Below are 20901 nucleotides of genomic sequence, written 5' to 3' on the forward strand. Positions count from 1 at the left end.
TTAAAATTATTATTATTATTATTTTTTTTTTTAAACAAATTTATTTTTGGAATTTATTTATTTATTTTTAAAATTTATTTTTTCATATCACCAGTAGCAGCTTCTAAAAGGATAATTGTATCACCATCTTGATCATCATTTCTAATTTGTTTTTTGTTTACAATTGGAACTTGGAAAGTATGGAAATAATCTAAACCCATATAGGTATCTGAATATAATTTAACATTATAGTTTGTAGAGGATTGGAATGGAGCTTTTGGAATTTTAAAGTTTGCAGTAACTGAATTTGAAATCATTTGTGGTACTCTCTTAAATCCAATCATTTGTTCTTTTTCATCTGTTAAAACCATAATCCAACCTTCATCTTTATCTTTACTATAAAGTGGTGCAAATGCATGACCATTTGAGAATTTCTTATTCTCTCTTGTAACTTTAATTTTAATATTAAATTCTTGACCTGAATAAACTATTGATTTATTATTATTATTATTATTATTATTATTCTTTTTGTTATTATTATTATTATTTTCATTATTATTATCATCATTATTATTACTATTATTATTTGTATTAATAAAATATTCAATTTTAACTTTTGGTAAATGATCAATAACATTTAAAGTTTCTTTAATTTGAGAATCTGAAAGACCAATATTAGTTAAAGATAAATGAATTTTATCTCTTGGAATTTTTAACATATCAGAAAGATTTGAGATTTGTTCACCATTTGATAAGATTAAATTTGAAGAGAGGAAATCAGCAAAATCTTTGTTGATATGAGGTAAAGTCATTAATGAAGAATCATAATCCCAACGACCTTGAACCAACATTTGTAATAATCTAATTACTTGGATGGCAGTAGCGAAATAACCATATTCAAAGGAGACATCAATCATAGCTTGAAGAATACGAATACCTTGATCCAAAGCAGACTTTGTATCGGTGGTAAAATCTGTGATTGGTAATGGACATCTTTGGAAATGAGCTTGTAATAGCAAATGAACTTTGGTATGAGAATCTTCATAGTTTCCAATTTTAATTGGAAGATTTTCATTCAACTCTTGATTTAGAATCTCTTCATTGTGTCTTACTGGGAATTCACTATATTCGGCAGCATCTGATAATACTCTTAGGAGGGTTTTAATATCACTATCACGTTTAATATTATCAGAGAAGTTTTGAACGGTTTTATAATTCAAATAGTAGAAAGAAGCGATTTTACCCATTGACATTGGTATGATTTCATCGTATTCATTGATTTCAATACAACTTGATTGTTCGAGATCGGCCAATGTTGAATCCAAGAGATCAGAGAGATATTGATTTACAGCTTCGACACTATTATCCTCGAGACCATAATAAGATGGTGATACAACCAAACGACGGAAAAAGAAAGTATTGACCAAATAATTGATTGCACCTTGTTTTGATTGAATTGTACCTGAAACGATCTCGGCATTCAAATGGTCATGTAAAAAGTCTTTGAGATGGCTTTCAACTGGGAATGGATCGTAAAGGAATTTCTTATAGAATTGTTTCTTTGGTTCATGAACCATTACCATTGCTTTACCTTCTTTATCGAATTGTGGACGACCTGCACGACCAATCATTTGAAGTACATCAGTCAATGGGAAATCGACATAACGTTTGGTTTTACCATCGAAATATTCGGTACCTTTAATGATAACTAAATGGGCGGGTAAATTGACACCCCAAGCCAAAGTACTTGTAGAGATTAGAATTTGAATTTTATTCTCACCAAAGAGTGATTCAACGATTGTACGATCACCATCATTTAAACCAGCATGATGCATACCTATACCAAATGAAAGTGTATGTCTAAGATGTTGATCTTTAACACGTGCCAATGTTGGTTCAATATCAAAACCCTTTTGAATCCATTGTAATGGATCATTATCAACCACCAAATAAGAGATTAAATCCAATGCGGTTAAACGAGTTTGACGACGACTGCTTACGAAAATTAAAACTGGTTTCTTTGGTGAATAGGTTGCGATAGCGGCAAATGAAGGTTTATTCATAGTTTGCATACGTGGACAATAGTTTTTACCTTGGAAACCTTGAATATGAACTTCAATTGGTACTGGACGACAAGATGGTCTAAAATTGAAAAGACCAACTCTATCAATACCCATCCACTCTGAAAGATCAATTGCATTTGCCATGGCAGTTGATAAACCTACTACACGAATATTAACACCGGTTTGTTTAGAAATTAATTTCATACGACTTACAATTACCTCTAAAATTGGACCACGTAACTCACCAATTAAATGAATTTCATCAATGATTAACAATGATACAGAGGTTACATAGGAACGATTCTTCCAATTTCTACTAATACCATCCCATTTCTCTGGTGTTGTTGTAACGATATCAGCATTTTGTAATGCAATCATATTTGGAGTGTAATCACCAGTTAACTCTACCAATTTCTTACCAAGTTTCTCTTGAAATTTAACCTTCCAATCATTCATTCTTTCACGTACCAATGCCTTCAATGGTGCAATATAAACCACTTTCATATGAGGTTCATCTCTAAATACTTTAAACATTGCTAATTCTGCACAAATGGTTTTACCTGAACCAGTTGGTGAACCTAATAAAACATTATTATTTGTATAATAAAGAGTATGAAAAACTTGAGTTTGAATTGGATTGAAATGAGAGAATTTGAATAATGATTCAAAATCTTTATTTTTCAATGCTTCCTTTGGTAATGGTTGTAAATCTAATAACTCTGTATTTACGACACGATCTTGTTGTGGTAAAACTAAATGTCTGAATGAAATCTCTCTAATACCTTCGGAACCTAACCAACGATCGGAAATATAATGTAAAAAGAATTGTGATGGCATTGGATTTGGTAATGGTATGATACAAGTCAAAGTGATTGGTTCAGTTTGATTATAGATCTTTTTAGTTAACATGAAATATTCACTATGGAAAATGTATTGACTTTCATTATCTTGTACCCAAATCCAAAATGGTTGACTATCACCATGCATCTTGTCATTCCAACTAAACATTGGTATCAATGTCATATTGATACGAATGATATTTGCAGTGATTGGTTGAACTTGAATTTCAAAATCCAATTGTGGGAATTGTTGTGCAATCTTTCTAGTGGTTTTTGCAATCAATTGATTACCCAAAACAAATGACAACTCCCCAATCTCCATATCACAAATTCTTTCAGGTGTCCAATCTCTTTCTTCAATCTTTCTAATGGTATCAAGTGATAATACTTTTGCTTGACGTAATGGTGATTCGAAATGCCAAAGTTGATGATCAACCATCTTGCAAAGATCTAAAATGGTCTTACTAACTGTGCACCAACCTTTCTTTAAAGAGATTTCAAAAAGACCTCTTAAAATTCTAGAACTATTTTGAACGGTATAATTTGAATCACTAACTAAACTAAAGCCATCAATATTTGCACGTGAAAAGAAAGCTTGAAGTAAACATTTCACTTTGGAATGACTATCCAAAACTGTCAATTCATAATAACATTGGTTCTCGGCTAATTTATCCAATTCAGTTGATTCCTCTTCACGTAAGGTAATATTTTCAAACTCGGATGAATTTGATAAAATATTTAAAACTTGATCTTGACCCAATTGATCATTCAACATTTCATTGAAAGTTTCAATCGATGGATGTTTAATATAATAATGTGAGGCGATTCTACCCAATTCTGTCATACCTAAATTTTCAGATTGTTCATCGAAACGAGTCATTTTACATTGTTCCAATTTCTTTGCTGCTCTAATGATAATTTCACGTTTAAACTCTTCAAGTTGTGGATCTTTTGAACGTTGAGAACTTGGTATACCATACACCAATGGATTTTGAAGCATTCTAATGAATAAATAGGTATAACTTAACCAATTGACAGCTTCATTAACATTTGATACTGTTCCTAAAACAATCTCTGCATTTAAATGATCCTCAAGATTTGTAATGAATTTACTTTCAATTGGCATAGAACTTGACATTAATGAAAGATAATGATCCAATTTATCCTTTGAAGTTAAAAGGAAACCTTCACCACTTGTATCGAATTGTGGACGACCAGCACGACCAAAGATTTGCATAACATCTGAAATTCCAAGATCCATAAAACCACCATTCTTTGCATTGTAAACTTGAGTACCTTTAATGATTACAGTATGAGCAGGTAAATTTACACCCCAAGCCAAGGTTGCTGTACAAACTAAAACCTTAATGGTACCATTGGCAAAGTATTTCTCAACCACATTTCTATCAGATCTTAGGAGACCAGCGTGATGTACGGAAATACCATGTTGAAATAATGATCTAATCTCTTTACTCTTTACTTTTTCAAATTCTTTCTTTGCACCAAATGATGGTTCCTCATTAGAGAAACGGAAATGCTTTTCTTTTGCCATATCACTTAAAATCTCTGCACTCTTTACAGTATCCTTTCTAGAATGAACAAAGATCATAACTTGATGACCTTCCTTTAATGATTTCTCCAATCTTTCATAACATAATTGATTCATATTATTTTTCATAACCATTATACCTTGATTATCTTTAACACCAATGAAATTTTGAGTTAAAGGTACTGGACGATAAGATGAATCGAAAAAGTGAGTACCTGAAGCTGGTGCTCTAATAAATCTTGCAACATCTTTATAGTTTGGTAATGTTGCTGACAAACCAACGATACGAATCATCTCTTGAGTGGTTTCAACTTGACGAAGTGTTCTTGCTACAATACACTCCAATACTGGACCTCTCTCTTCATGAAGTAAATGAATTTCATCGATAATGATTAATCTAACCAATTTTGTCAATGCAACATCACTACTTTTTCTTGTGATAACATCCCATTTCTCTGGTGTTGTAACGATGATTTGAGTCTCTTTAAGTTCCTTTTGAGTCAATTGCATATCACCAGTTAACTCTTTTGATACGATACCTAAATATTTCAATGAATTTGAAAATTTCTCAACCATTTCACTTGCTAAAGCTTTCAATGGTGCAATATAAATGATCTTGAAATTATCTTTATCCAAATAACCATATGGATTGATATTGCTTTCAATCTCGTGTAAAATTGTCAATAAAGCAATATTGGTTTTACCAGCACCAGTTGGAGCTGAAATTAAAATATTTTCATTACTCTTGTATGCAGATTCAAATACACGACTTTGAATACGATTTAATTTCTTTATACTACCAAATGCTGCTCTACTAATCTCTGCAATTGATTCTCCAATCTCTATTAATTTTTCATTATCTGCAAATGGTTTAGCCAATGAATATGGTACCATAACTTCAGTATGTGTGGTTTTCTCTGTTCTAACTGTACCCTTTGGCAATGCAATCTTACCACCGTATGGTAAATCTATACAAACATCACCACCTGTAAACTCTTTTTGATTATAAATAGTTGGTTGTTCAAATGATTGTTGACTATGATCAATAAATTTAATTTGTTCTTCTTGATATTGTTGTTGCTGTTGTTGTTGTTGATCATTTTTATATCTCTTTTTATCATCTTTTTTTAATTGCTTATCAAAATCTTTTTCATCTTTTGTTTGAATTGAAAAATGATTTAAAGGACCAGAATGATTCGATGCTCTATAACCAGATACAACAGAACCCAAAATACTATCACGATACTTTATGATATCTGCAATTAATTCTAAATGATCGAAACCTAATAATCCAATCATATCCTCTTCAATTGTTTCTTTTTTATTTTTTAAAAATGACATTATTGTATTATAAATCTCTTCTGATGGTATACCTAAACCAATTGAAATTACACTACATTCCTCTCTTAACCATTCAATTGTATAAGTGCTATCAACTACATTATTTGATTCTAAATTATTTGAACCACCAGCTGCTGCTAATTTCTTTAATTTTTTTGATTTTTTAATTTGACCAGGTTGATGAATTAAAACCATATCACTTAGAGGTGTATTTATAAGTTTTTCTTTTTCCTTTTCTTTTTGTTCATCAAGATTATTATTAATTTTTGTATTGATGAAATGATTGATTTCATCGAAAATTGACATTTCATCATTATCTTCAAATTGTAATTGATATTTCGATGGTAATTGCCATTCCATTGATTCGAAAGAATCAATGGTTTGTACTGATTCATTGGATGCTTTTGAATCTGATTCAAATGGATTCTTAATTTGTAATAAAAGGCCAACTTGTTCACTTAATTTATTATACATTGCTACTTTGAAAAATGAATGAAAAATTTGACGTAATGATTCACATTTTGATGCTTTATCTTTATGTGGATTTGCAACAATCATAAATGTTTCATAAACTGCTGATGCAATCTCATCTGATGGTATTTCATCATCACCAATCATCTCTAAAACAATCTCTTTAAATTTATTAAAAATTTGTCTATTCTCTTTTTCTTTTTCTTTATTTTGTTCTTTTTTTTTTTTAATATAAATATTAAAAGTATTAAAAATTAAAAATTATAAAAAGTTAAAATTTAGTTTATTATTTTTATGTTTTTATTTATTTAAAAAAAAAACTTACTACTGTCACTAAAATAACTCCAAGTTAATTGACCTTTTTCAATAATTCTATCTTTTTCTTTTTTCTTTTCATTTCTTTTTTTCATAATTTCTTTATTACGAGCAACTACTTGTTCATCAAAAGTTTGAGTATTACCATTTGTTAAAGATCTAAGTGTATTACTTATAGTGGGTTCAAATTTATTCTGATTATCAAATATACCCATTCTTTAATGTTTTTTTTTGTTTTTATTTGTTTTTATTTGTATCTTTTATTTCTATCTCTATTCTTTTTAAAATATATGATTAAAAGTGAGTAATGTAAAAAAAAAAATGAAATTAAAAAAAAAAAAAAAAAAAAAAAAAAGGTTTGAAAAAAAAAAAAAAAAAAAAAAAAAAAAAAAATCAAAAAAGTAAAAAATGAAGAAAATGAGATAAATACCAGAAAATGTCCAAAATGGATAAAGTTAAAAAATGAAATAATTTTGTTTAAGGAAATGAGTTTGGAATGATTATATAATATATATACATCCAAATAATTTATTTATTTAATAATTTTTATTATATTGTTATAGATGAATAAACCTAAACTTCTTCTTAATTATCTTTTTTTTTAAAAAGTTATAAAAATTTCTTAAAAACCTAAAACTAAATTTAACTTTTTTTTGTTTTTTTTTTTTTTTTTTTTTTTTGTTTTTTCGACCGTTGAATAATGTTTTATTTATGTAATGGAGTTGTAATTTTCTTATCTTTATTTGCTTCATTTATATCTTCATGATAATTTGTAAATTCATGATCACCCATCATGCCTTTAATAACTTTATCAGCATTATCTTCATCTCTTAATACTGATTTTTGACCGGCACCAGTGATGCCACCTTTTTTATTACGATTTTGATATTGAATATTTAAAATCTGTTCCTCTGTTAACTCTAAATCTTTACAACCATACACTTCAACATATTCAATTTTATATTCCGCTTGTGAGGATAACATAGTGTTACCATAGGTGCTTGCTCTTGGTTTACCATCACCATTACTTAATATTTCATCAGATCCTTTACTTTCACCATTTTCCATTAGGTGATCTATAGAGAATGCATATAAAAGTTCACCACCCATTGCAAAACCGTTGAATAATGTTTTAGAATCTGCATTGAAATATTGAAAACATTGATCTAGGCCTGTGGATCGGAATATCTCAATCTCAGGCTTCAATGTGAAAACGAAATTATTTTTATTTCCATAGAATTTTGGATACTTAATTTTTAAATTTTCGTCACAAAATCCACCAAAGATATGACCTTCCTCACCCTCCTCCTTTACAATGACAATAATCGAGCCTTTCTCTGTTGAATGATGTTGAAATCTATTGAATGAATGACCATCCCTTGATGATGAAAATAATAATTTCCATGTTTCCCTATATGAATCATCTGGTAAATATCTTGATATCCATCTAATATGTTCATCATTTAATAATTTAGATTTCTCTGTTAATTCTGGTACTTTAACATAAAATTGATTTTTATTATTATTATTATTTATTTCATTTTTTTCTTGTTGTTCAATATTTGTTTGATTATTATTATTATTATTATGATGATGATGATGATGATGATGTTTTGATGAAGATGATCCCATTTTATTTATTTATTTATATTTTATATATGTATGTGTATATGTAAGTATTAAGTTTAGTTTTTCTTTTTCTTTTTTTTATGAAAAACAAAATGAGTTTTTTTTTTTTTTTTTTTATTTTTTATTTTTTTTAATATTAAAACATATTTTTTTTTTTACCAGGGTTATTTTTATTTTTATTTTTATTTTTTTTTTTTTTTTTGTTTTTTTTTGTTTTTTGTTTTTATTTTCTCATTAATATAAGAGATTTAAAAAATAAATGAAAAATCAATAATAATTTATAGTTATACATGTAAAAAAGTGTTTAGATTTTTATTTTTTTTTTTTTTTTTTTTTTTTGGCCAATTTTTTTTTTTTTTTTTTTTTTTACCAATTTAATAATTCATAACCCATCCAAAACATACTTGTACCAGCAACAATGAATGGTGAAATTGCATCTTTTATTCTACTTGTTTTATAAATGAAACATTCAGTTACGAAATGTCCACCAGCAATTAAGAATGAAACAAAAGTGCAAGCATATAATGCTTTATTGAATGGATTAAATGCTGTAGCAACACAAAGTGTAAAACTCATCATTGTCCAACTACCAAATAATCTACAAAATAATGGATTAACTTTTTTTTTAAAAAAAATAAATAAATAAAAATAAATTAATAATTTTAGAAAATTAGAAATATTTTTTTTTTTTTTTTTTTTTTTTTTTATTATTTTTTTTTTTATTTGATAATAATAATAATAAGACATACTTGATTTTTGATCACCAGAATAAACATTTGATTTAATTCTTGATTGATTAAAGAATGCTTGTGAAGCACCTAACAATCTTAAACTTGCAACAACTAAAAGCCAAATTGAAATCTTTTGCATTCTTATCCTTTTTGTGAAGCGAAAAACATTAAAAAAAAAAAAAAAAAAAAAAAAAAAAAATCAAAAAAAAAAAAAAAAAAAAAGTGATTGGTTGTGAGTGAAAAAAAAAAAAAAAAAAAAAAAATTGAGAGAATTAAATTCCAAGTGATAAATATTTTTTTTTTAAACATTTTTATTTATTTATTTATTTTTTTTAAAATTTTTTTTTTTTTTATTATCTTTGTAAATTATTATTTAATTTACTTGTTTATTTTTTTTAATTTTCTGCTTGTTGTTTATTTTCTTCTTGATTTTCTTCAGTTTGTTCAGTTTCTTCTTGAATTTCAACTTTTGGATATTGTTGAGAGGCTAATCTATATTTAAGTGGACGTTTAAGGATAGAATTATAATCTCTTTTAACTTTTTCAGGTCTAACTTTATTGATGATGATAGATTTTTCAGAGGTGGATGGAGTACGTAAACTACCATCGATACCTTGAATTAAAACCATTGGATCAGGGTTAACTTTTTTAGTGAATGGATCTCTAGAGGTATCAACGAAAACTAAATTCTTTTTTCTTGGCATGAGATAGGTTGGACCTCTGAAATAGATTGGTTGGTCATCGAATGCCTCTGGTATTTTAGTTGGAACTTGGTGAATTGGGTCTGGTTTGCCACGAACGTTCTTTTTATTTTTAACATCTCTTTGATGGAGATAGTTTTGGTTGATTGAACGAGCATTGGAACCAACACCCTTTTGGAGTGAAAAGTTTTGGTAATCGTTCACCTTTTGGTTGTCATCCTCACCCAAATCGTCGTCATGGAAACGGCAGCCCCACTGTTCGGCCAAGGCGAGATCGAGTTCCTTGTGCACTGGGAACCCCCTTTCAATCTCTTGTTTTTCAATCTCTACGAAACGAAGTAACGCAACTACACGACCTGGATGAAGGGTGAAAACTTGTGACAAACGTTTGACGTCCCAAAACGATGGATCGTCATGGTGAAGTCTGTATAACTCATATTTGATCTCTGGATATAATGGTGGTCTGACATCCATTATCTCATCCTCCAATTCATTTAAATCATCATTAAGTTCTCTATCAAACTCTTCCTCTGGTGTCTCTTCTACATAATTTTCATCATCTTCATCTTCATCATATTCTTCATCATCATCTTCATCATATTCTTCATCATCATCTTCATCCTCTGTGTTTCTTTCTTCAGATGAAGCTTCATTTAATAATTGTTTAGTTGAGCTAAAACTTCTATTTTGTTGAAGTTGTTGTTGATTATATTGTATGATTTTACTTTTATTATTGCTATTCTTATTAATTAATGTAATTGATGAATTGAAAATTATATTTCCATTGTTTAATGTTCTTTTAACTAAACACATATATTTATGACTGTTTCTAATCATCTTTTTTTTTTTTTTTTTCCTAAAAAATATATATATTATATAAATATATTTATATATATATAATTTATTTTGATAAAAAATGAAAATATATTAAAAAAAAAAGATAAATTTTACAATGAAAATATATTCAATGTTGTCGTTTTTTATAAAAAAAAAAAAAAAAATAAAAATAAAAAATAAAAAAAAAAAAAAATAAAAATTCATTTTTTTTTTCTTTTTTAAAAAAAAAAAAAAATAAAAAAAAATAATTTCAAAATTATGTTTGTTTATAAAATTATAATTTTTTTTTTTTTTGATCATTTTTTCAGTGAGAAATATTTAATTAAAGTATTAAAGATAAAAATAAATAAAAATTAAACAAAAAAAAAAAAAAAAAAAAAAAAAAAATTTTTAATTTTAATTGAAGTAATAATAGAATTTGGAAAAAAAAAAAAAAAAAAAAACCATTTTTAAAATTTTAATTATTAATAATGGGACCGGGGAAAAAAAAAATTTTTAATTAAAAAAAAAATTAAAAAAAAGGGCAAAACCCCCTTTTTGATATTTTTTTAATTCCTAATTTTTTTACTTTTTATTCCTTTTCCTTGTATTAATATGTTTTTTTTATAAAAAACCATCTTTTTTTTTTATTTATTACTTCTTCCTGTGCAATAAATAATTAATTTCTTTTTTTATGTATGTATGTATGTATATGTATGTATGTGTGGGTGTAAACAATTGATATTTTACACATTAAATATAAATCTCCAAAAATTATTACTGTTATATCAATTCTTAAAAAGAGAGGAAAATAAAAAAATTTCTTTATAAAGTATACTTGATAATAAATTTGATTTCTTGGGGGAATTAAAATTTTTTGATATTTTTTATTTTTTTTTTTTTATTTTCGTTTTTAAATTAAAATTAATTTTTTTTTTATTTTATTTTGAGTCACACACAAAAAACACTTTCAATAATTTTTATTTTTTTTTTTTTTTTTTTTTTTTTTTTTTTACCTTTTTTTTTTTTTTTTTTTTTTTTTTTTTTTTTTTTTTTTTTTTTTTTTAAAATTAATAATTAAATAATTTTTAATTTATCTTCTTTTTCTTTTTTTCTCTCTCTCTTTTTTTTTTATTTATTTAATTTTATTTCTTTTTAAATATTTTTATATATTTTTTTTTTTTTAAAAAAAAAAATAAAATAAAAAATAAAATAAAAATGGAAAATTTTAATTATCCAAAATTAAATTTAATTAAACCAGTACCATCCGATATTGAAATTGCATCATCAGTTGAACCATTACCAATTAAAACCATTGCAAAGAGTATTGGATTATTAGAAGAAGAGATTGATTTCTATGGTAAATATAAAGCTAAAGTTAGTTTAGAAGTTATTGAACGTTTAAAGGAAACCGAGAATGGTAATTATGTGGTTGTTACTGGTATAAATCCAACACCATTGGGTGAAGGTAAATCAACAACAACCATTGGTCTTTGCCAAGCATTGGGTGCACATTTAGGTAAGAAAACATTTGCATGCATTAGACAGCCAAGCCAAGGACCAACCTTTGGCATTAAAGGTGGTGCAGCAGGTGGCGGATACTCACAAGTGATTCCAATGGAGGAGTTCAATCTTCATATGACAGGCGACATTCATGCCATTACAGCAGCAAATAATTTATTAGCAGCTGCAATTGATACACGTATTCTTCATGAGGGTACTCAAACAGATGCACAATTATGGAAACGTTTATGTCCAGTCGATTCAAAGGATGGTAGTCGTAAATTTGCACCAATCATGTTACGTCGTTTAAAGAAATTAGGTATTGACAAAACTGACCCAAATCAATTGACAGAAGAGGAGATTAGTAAATTCGTTCGTCTTGATATCGACCCAACTCGTATCACTTGGAATCGTGTATTGGATACCAATGATCGTTTCCTTCGTGGTATTTCAGTGGGTCAAGGTAAGGAGGAGCAACGTTTTGAGAGAAAAACAAATTTCGATATTTCTGTAGCCAGTGAGATTATGGCAGTTTTGGCATTATGTACAAGTTTATCCGATATGAGAGAACGTTTAGGTCGTATGGTGGTTGGTCCAAGTAGATCTGGTGAACCAATCACTGCTGATGATTTGGGTGTTGGTGGTGCTTTGACCGTATTGATGAAGGATGCTATCATGCCAACCTTAATGCAAACACTCGAAGGTACTCCAGTACTTGTTCATGCTGGTCCATTTGCAAATATTGCTCATGGTAATTCATCGATTATTGCCGACCAAATCGCTTTGAAATTGGCTGGTAAAGATGGTTACGTTGTCACTGAAGCTGGTTTTGGTGCTGATATTGGTGCTGAGAAATTCTTTGATATCAAATGTAGATCCTCAGGTCTTAAACCAAATTGTGCCGTAATTGTCGCAACCATCAGAGCCTTGAAAATGCATGGTGGCGGTCCAAAGGTCGTCGCCGGCACTCCATTAGATAAAGCATACACCAGCGAGAATATCGAGCTCCTAAAGAAAGGTGTCAGTAATCTTGCCCATCATATTAAAAACTTAAAGAAATTTGGTGTTGGTGTAGTGGTCGCCATCAATAAATTCCATACCGATTCCGATGCCGAAGTTAACCTTTTGGTTGAGGCTTCTTTAACAGCTGGTGCTAACGATGCCGTTATGTCTGATCATTGGGCTGAGGGTGGTAATGGTGCTTTGGATTTAGCAAATGCCGTTGAAAAGGCTTGTAAAGAAACTAATAAAGATAACTTCAAATACCTTTATCCATTGGATAAATCAATTAAAGAAAAGATTGAAACCATTGCAAAAGAAATCTATGGTGCTGATGGTGTTGAATATTCACCAGAGGCCGATGATAAAATCAAATTATACACTACTCAAGGTTTTGATAAACTTCCAATTTGTATGGCAAAAACTCATTTATCCCTAAGCCACGACCCTGAAAGAAAAGGTGTACCAACTGGTTTCATCTTACCAATTCGTGATGTTCGTGCAAGTATTGGTGCTGGTTTCATTTATCCATTAGTTGGCTCAATGGCAACTATTCCAGGTTTACCAACTCGTCCATGTTTCTATGAAATTGATATTGATACTAATACTGGTAAAATCATTGGTTTAAGTTAAAATAAATAAATAAATAAATGAATGAATGGAAATAAATAAAATATATTTTTAAATTATTTAAATATAAAAAATAAATAAATAAATAAAAAAAAAAAAGATATTCTTTTTTTTTTTTTTTTTTTTTTATAAATAAAAAAATATATATTATGTTTATTTTTAATTTATTATTTATTTATAATAATACAATTGTTTAAATTTAATTTATTCATTACACGATTCATCATCGTCGTCATCATCATCTTCATCACTATCATCATCATCATAGTCTGAATGATTTTCAATTTTCTTTAAAATACTGTCAATTAGAGATGAATTATCATTATTTTCATCTTCACTACTTGGTTCTCTTTCTCTATGTTGAAGTTTGCTTTTTTTCAAAACTGGTTGTATATCTGTATCATCATTGTTTTTATTATTATTATCATCATTTCCATTAGATTGAAGTAAAAATTCAATATTATTATTATTATTTTTATTTTTATTATTATTATTATTATTTATTCTAATGAAATCAATATATTTAAAGTTTAATATTGGTTTAAATGGAAAAGTATCAATTTTACTCCAATCAACTGAACAAACTGAATAACCAAATTTATTTGTAATTTTAATTCTATTTAATAATTTAAAATCATTTGAATTTTTGCGAATAATTTCTGACAATTCTCTAAAGAAAGCTGATATTTTATTTAATAAATTTTGATCATTTTGACAAGAAAGTTTAATTTTAACGTATTGTAAATTCTTTGCAAATGATAGATTTTCAATTCTTTTGCTTATAGATTCGATTGAATGAGGTAAGAATTCTACTTTTGTCAAGTTTTTTAATGAAATATGATGAAATTTATTTTGAAATTTATTTTTAAAATATTGAATATTCTGTAAATGATTTTGATTCTCTAAATGTTGCATAAATTGTTCTTGTAAAATAAACGTATCATTATCAGTTTGATTTAAATGTTGATCAAATGATAATTGCTGTTGTTGTTGTTGTAGTTGTTGTTGTTGTTGTTGTTGTTGTTGTTGTTGTTGTTGTTGTTGTTGTTGTTGTTGTTGTTGTTGTTGTCTTTGCCCAAAAAAGTGTTCATCAAAACTTAAACCTTGAATTTCAAGTCCTAAATTAAGTAATTTAATAATTCTACCCATTTCCAAACCATAATTTGTTTCCAATGAATCTTGATTACCAGGTGGTGGAGATTTTAATAATATTAAAATAACTTTCTTTTTATAATTATTAGATTGAAGTAAATATTCAATTTCACCATAAAATGTATTAATTCTTGAATAATCAGATTTAATTATAATTTTATTTAAAGTTGAATGATGAGCTAAATAAACTAAATTCTCTTTTGATAATGGTGGTAAATATTTAGCATGAATTGATAAAGTTTCAATTGAATTGAAAAAGAATGATAAAATATTAAAATTTGAATCTCTAAATTCTGGTAAATACTTTATCTTTAAACTTTTAGTGTGTAAAGGTTTTATTAAACACCAATTTGAAAATATCATTGATTTATTTAATCCATAAACTCTTTTACCAATATTAATTGGATTTGAAATTGATTCATTCATTCCATCCGATACAGCTTTGAAAAAGTATTTTGAAACTTTTGATAATTCTAATTTCTCCCATTGTTCAACTTTTCCATGATTATGATCATTTAAAAATATCATTATAATATTTTTTAATAAATAATTTGATAATTTTCTATGGTTATTATTACTATTATTATTTTTAGTAGTTTGTAATTTATTCTTATAAATTTCATTATTTAATAATTGTTCTTTAAAAGTTGGTAATAAAAAATTATTAATTTGACTAATTTCTAAATTATAAATGAATAAATTTAAATTATTGATAATGAATATTTTTTTTGTACTACTATTTTTAAGATTATAAAAAATTGATTCTAAAATATAGGGTAATAACAATACTTTATTTGTTATTAAAATATTTAGTGCTTGATTATAGAATTCCAATATATCTAAAGTTTCTTTGGTAACATCAATACCACTATCACCATCACCACTATCAATATCACCACTACCATTACCACTACTAAAATCATATTTAAATATTGCAGGTATAAATGAATTAGCCTCTTGAAAATTTGGACTTGATCCTTCATCTAAAAGTGATTTATAATTTAAAAATAATGATTTTAAAAATAAAATTTGTATTTCTCTTGAAAAAAATCTCTTAATAATTGGTGTTGTTATTTCAAGATTAATCTTTGAGAAATTTAAGAAAAAGTTGGAATAATTTAAATTCATTAAAGATGAATTCTTTCTTTTAATGAAATTATCATAAAATGTTATAAAAAAATTTGAATTAAATTGATTATTATCAATTAATGGTATAATTAATGATAAATATAATTCATAATCAATATTATTATTATTATTATTATTATTATTATTATTATTATTATTATTATTATTATTATTATTATTATTATTATTATTATTATTATTATTATTATTATTATTATTATTATTATTATTATTATTATTATTATTATTATTATTATTATTATTATTATTATTTAAAAGATAATTATAACATTCATCTATAATTTCATTTTTAAAATCTGATTGTATAAGTTTAAAATTATTAGTAACTTTTAAAATGTAAGATGATGATAATGGATTATCTTGAATTAATCTGAATAATAATTTAAAGTTTGAAATTAATAATTGTAAATTAACTGCAATTGTTTCAAATCTTTGTAAATCTAATTTAATCATTATATTTCTAGGTTTTTGATTACTATTTAATGGAGTAAAACATTTGGTTTTAATTGTGTCAACTTTACCACCACCATTACCTTTAATACCATAATCAAAAATTAATCCTTTTTTCTGTGAAAAGATAAAACTTTCAAAGAATTTCAAGAATAAATCTATAATTGGTTTTTTAAAATCTATATAACCTTGTAAACCAATAACATCTTCAAATGATAATAATGATAATAATAAATAAATATGAAATATTCTAAATTCTGATGCATGTTTAATATTACTTTCAATAAAATCCAATATTTTCTCTATAATTTTATTTGAAATTGACTTTAAAATGAGAAAAATTATTATTATTAATTCATATTCATATGTAAAGGATTTTTTTTTTTTTTTTTTTTTTTAAATTTTATATTTACATTATCAAATAAAGAAATATTATTTATAATTACTTGATGTATCATATAAAAGTCTGTTAAATGATTATCAACTAAATTAACATTTTCTAGAACTGATGATACTATTTTTGTAAATAATTGTTCAATATCAATTTGTTCATTTCCTGTATAGTTTGAAATAACATATTCTGAATATTTTGAAATTATAAAGATCTCTTGTGTTTTATCATAACTTTGTATAATACTAAAAAATAAAAAAAAATTTGTATTTTCTATTATTATTAATATTATTTTTGTTATTAATATTGTCAAAGAAATTGTAAAATATTTTTTTTTGAGTAATATACATACTTATAAATTGATTTAAATTGGTTATGTGAAGGATTGACTTTTTCATTGTTATCATATAAATACATTATATAACTATAATATAAATCATGGTTGGGTGTAGATAATAATAATAATTCATTATTAACACCATCAATGTCAATGACACGATTATTTACATATGTAAAAAGTGTGTCCATATCCAAATATTAATTAAATTTAAATTTTGTGTTGAATAATAAAAAATAAAAAATAAAAAATAAAAATTGAGAAAAAAAAAAGTAAAAAATAAAAATAAAAACAAAAAAAATAACAAAAAAAAAAAATAAAAAATAAATAATTTAAAGTATTTTTAAAAAAATAAAAAAAAAAAAAATAAAAAAAAAAAGGTGCAATTGAAAATCACTTACCTAATTAATAATGCTTTATTTATTTCATTTTTAAATTTTTTTGGAATAAAATAAAAATAAAAAAAAATAAAGGGAAAATTAAAGAAATAAAATTACTTTTCACACCAACACAAACGTAGTTTATTTGGGAAATTTAAAAAACTCATCCTTGCGCCAAAATGCCGTCAAAAAAAAATAAAATAAAATTAAAAAAATAAAATAAAAAAATTTTTAAATTAAAAAAACTAAAAGACTTTTTTTTTTTTTTTTTTTTTTTTTTTTTTTTTTTTTTTTTTTGTTTATTTATTTTTATAAAATAAAATTAAAAGATTAAAAAAAAAATCATAATTATTACAATTTAAATAATCTGTAAGTATGTTTGTTTAATTATTATTATTACTTTTTATTTTTATTGTTGTAATAATTTTTGGTGGTGTGGTATTTGTAATTATTTATTTATTTATTTTTTTTTTTAATTTTTTTTATTTTTTTTATTTCTTTTTTTTTTTTTTTCTTCTTTCTTTTTTTTTTTTTTTGTCATTTTAAAAAATTTAATTAATTAAAAACCTTTTTTTCATATCTTTTCCAATTGGAGTTTTTCGCTTTAAAAAATAAAAAAAAATAAAAAAAAATAAAAAATAAAATAAAAATTTTTTTTTAATTTTTTTTTTTTTTTTCTTTTTAAAAAGGCGATAAAAACTTTTGTTATTAATAACACAATAAAATTATTTATTTATAAATTATACTTATTCAATACTTTTGAATTTTAAAACAATAGTTTTTCAAAATAAAGAAAAAAAAAAAAAAAAAAAAAAAAAAAAAAAAAAATTATAATAATTTAAAAAAAAAAAAAAAAAAAAAAAAATTTGTGACAATAATAGAAATTATTTCAAAGATAACATTATTTATTATTTTTTTTTTTTTCACTCAATACACAATACAATAGAAAATATATTAAATATATAATACTATATATATATTTTAATGAAGACACAAACTATAAATGCAATAGGAGCATGTGTTGTTAGTGATTCACCAGATACATTTTTTAATAGTAATAATAGTTTAAAAGGATGTGGTAGGAGTAGTATTGCTATAAATAATAATAATAATAATAATAATAATAATAATAATAATAATAATAATAATAATAATAATAATAATACTACAAGACCAATTCAATTAAGTATAATAGACGAAAGCGATAATGTCTATAATATTGAAAACGAAGATGATAATAATAGCGCAGGTGATATAATTTTAAATGAACATTCTTCTTCTTCCTCTTCCTCTTCCTCTTCCTCTTCTTCACCATCATCATCAAATAATCATTCTATAGCAGGTACACCAAATTCAATGTCACCTTCTTCTTCCTCTTCTTCATTATCTTCATTAACAAATAATACAACATTAATAAATAAACTATCATCATCTTCTGATGGAAATAATAATAATAATAATAATAATAGTAATAGTAATGATAATAATAATAATTCAATAGATTTACATTTTACTACAACGACAACGACAAATACATCATCAAACGACCAATCATTAAATAATAATAATAATAATAATAATAATAATGAAAATAATGATGAAAATAATATACCACCACCACCATCATCATCACCACCAAAATTTAATCCAAAAGATAGACCTATTTCATTACCAAATCAATCAGGTCCAATAAAACATTTTGCACTCGATATAGGTGGTACATTAGCAAAGTTAGTATATTTCGTTCAAAATAAAGATAAATCAAATGTAAATGAATTAGGAGGTAAATTACATTTTATAAAGTTTAGAACTGCTGATATAGATGATTGTTTAAATTTTATTATTGGTAAATATTTTATATAATAGTTCTATAATTTGAAACAGAAAAAAAAAAAAAAAGAATTATAAAATCAACTAATTATAATTATTATTTTAGAGAATAATTTACATATTGAAGATAGTGGATTACCAAAAGTTGTAAGAGTAACAGGCGGAGGTGCATATAAATATGCAGAACTTTTCGAAAAGAGATTAGGTTGTAAAATAGTGAAAGAAGATGAAATGCAATGTTTAATTTGGGGCACAAACTTTTTATTAAATAATATTAAAAGAGAATCATTTACATATTCAACAACACCAAATGCAATTTCACCAAAAGAATTTATTGATAAAACTGTATGCTTTGATTTGTTTTTTAAAATTATATATATATATATATATATTATACTAATATTCATTATTATTATTATTATTTTAGGATAATCATTACCCATATTTATTAGTTAATATTGGATCAGGTGTTAGTATTATAAAAGTTGAAAGTGAAACTAGTTTTCAAAGAGTTGATGGTACAAGTTTGGGTGGAGGTACATTTTGGGGATTATGCAGTTTGTTAACTGGTGTATCAGATTATGATGAAATGTTAGAGATGACAAAGAATGGTCAATCGAATCATGTTGATTTGGTTGTTGGTGATATTTATGGTACGGATTATACAAAGATTGGGTTATCTTCTGACACAATTGCAAGTAGTTTCGGAAAGGTGATCTATGAGAATGAAAAGAAGAAAATTAGTGGAGAAGAAAATATTAAAAAGGAAGATATAGCTCAAAGTCTATTGAAAATGGTATCGAATAATATCGGTCAAATAGCGTATTTAAATTCACAACGTTATGGTTTAAATAAAATTTATTTCGGTGGTTTCTTCATTAGAGATCATCCAAATACAATGCAACGTATTTCATTTGCCATTGATTTTTGGTCAAAAGGTCAAACAAAGGCTATGTTTTTAGTACACGATGGTTATTTAGGTGCACTTGGTTCATTTTTGGCTCCTGACGAAGACGATTTAATTTCAAATGACGACGATGACAATAATAATAACAATAATAACAATAATAATAATAATATTGATTCTTCAAGTAGTAATAATAATGATAATAGTGGTGATGTTAAAGTCAAAGGTTCAACATCTTCAACAATCGTTAATCAATCAAGTTGGTGGAAACGTAAAACTAATTTCGAAAGTTATATTTCAAAATTATTTTCACCAAAAACTTCAAACACAACTATAACTACAACTACAACTACAAATGTAAATAGTAACAATATCAATAGTAGTAATGAAAATACACTCCAAAATGTTTTAACAAAAAGTAGTGATAATTGCGAATGTGGTTGTGATTTTTGTAATTTCTTGTCATATGAAATTTAAAAGCAGTAACAGTAAAAAAAAAAAAAAAAAAAAAAATAGGAAAATAAAAAAATAAAAAAAAAAAAACAGGAAAAAAATAAAAAAAAAAAAAAAAAAAAAAAAAATAGTAATAATATTAATAAAAAAAAATAATAATCCTTAAATTTTATGGATTTAAAGGGTTTATCCAAAAAAAAAAAAAAAAAAAAGACTCGCGAGATGCGCATCAAAAAAAATTTTATTTTTTTCTTTTTTATTATTTTTATTTTTTTTTTTTATTTTT

General features: G+C 25.0%; 7 protein-coding genes across 7 annotated transcripts; 2 read left to right on the forward strand and 5 right to left on the reverse strand.

Annotated features, from left to right (window-relative positions):
* Positions 1 to 74: 74 nt before the first annotated feature.
* ascc3 (DEAD/DEAH box helicase) lies at positions 75 to 6772 on the reverse strand (the record flags this gene model as incomplete). Its single annotated transcript, XM_630623.1, has 2 exons — positions 75 to 6457; positions 6568 to 6772. The coding sequence occupies 2 exons, from the start codon at positions 6770 to 6772 to the stop codon at positions 75 to 77; spliced, it is 6588 nt and encodes a 2195-aa protein (XP_635715.1).
* A 490-nt stretch (positions 6773 to 7262) lies between these two features.
* On the reverse strand, positions 7263 to 8189 carry DDB_G0290391 (hypothetical protein; the record flags this gene model as incomplete). Its single annotated transcript, XM_630624.1, has 1 exon — positions 7263 to 8189. The coding sequence occupies one exon, from the start codon at positions 8187 to 8189 to the stop codon at positions 7263 to 7265; it is 927 nt and encodes a 308-aa protein (XP_635716.1).
* Positions 8190 to 8552: 363 nt separating this feature from the next.
* Positions 8553 to 9056, reverse strand: DDB_G0290393 (hypothetical protein; the record flags this gene model as incomplete). The annotated part of the gene is made up of 2 exons (XM_630625.1): positions 8553 to 8803; positions 8936 to 9056. The coding sequence occupies 2 exons, from the start codon at positions 9054 to 9056 to the stop codon at positions 8553 to 8555; spliced, it is 372 nt and encodes a 123-aa protein (XP_635717.1).
* Positions 9057 to 9312: 256 nt separating this feature from the next.
* On the reverse strand, positions 9313 to 10455 carry DDB_G0290395 (hypothetical protein; the record flags this gene model as incomplete). The annotated part of the gene is made up of 1 exon (XM_630626.1): positions 9313 to 10455. One exon carries the CDS (start codon positions 10453 to 10455, stop codon positions 9313 to 9315), a length of 1143 nt encoding a protein of 380 aa, XP_635718.1.
* A 1197-nt stretch (positions 10456 to 11652) lies between these two features.
* On the forward strand, positions 11653 to 13569 carry fthS (formate-dihydrofolate ligase; the record flags this gene model as incomplete). The annotated part of the gene is made up of 1 exon (XM_630627.1): positions 11653 to 13569. The coding sequence occupies one exon, from the start codon at positions 11653 to 11655 to the stop codon at positions 13567 to 13569; it is 1917 nt and encodes a 638-aa protein (XP_635719.1).
* Positions 13570 to 13770: 201 nt separating this feature from the next.
* DDB_G0290399 (hypothetical protein) lies at positions 13771 to 17236 on the reverse strand (the record flags this gene model as incomplete). The annotated part of the gene is made up of 3 exons (XM_630628.1): positions 13771 to 16641; positions 16731 to 16953; positions 17061 to 17236. 3 exons carry the CDS (start codon positions 17234 to 17236, stop codon positions 13771 to 13773), a joined length of 3270 nt encoding a protein of 1089 aa, XP_635720.1.
* Positions 17237 to 18409: 1173 nt separating this feature from the next.
* On the forward strand, positions 18410 to 20639 carry DDB_G0290401 (pantothenate kinase; the record flags this gene model as incomplete). The annotated part of the gene is made up of 3 exons (XM_630629.1): positions 18410 to 19271; positions 19362 to 19600; positions 19683 to 20639. 3 exons carry the CDS (start codon positions 18410 to 18412, stop codon positions 20637 to 20639), a joined length of 2058 nt encoding a protein of 685 aa, XP_635721.1.
* Positions 20640 to 20901: the final 262 nt, after the last annotated feature.

This window comes from Dictyostelium discoideum (genome assembly GCF_000004695.1).
Source record: "Dictyostelium discoideum AX4 chromosome 5 chromosome, whole genome shotgun sequence".
Taxonomy (NCBI): domain Eukaryota; phylum Evosea; class Eumycetozoa; order Dictyosteliales; family Dictyosteliaceae; genus Dictyostelium; species Dictyostelium discoideum.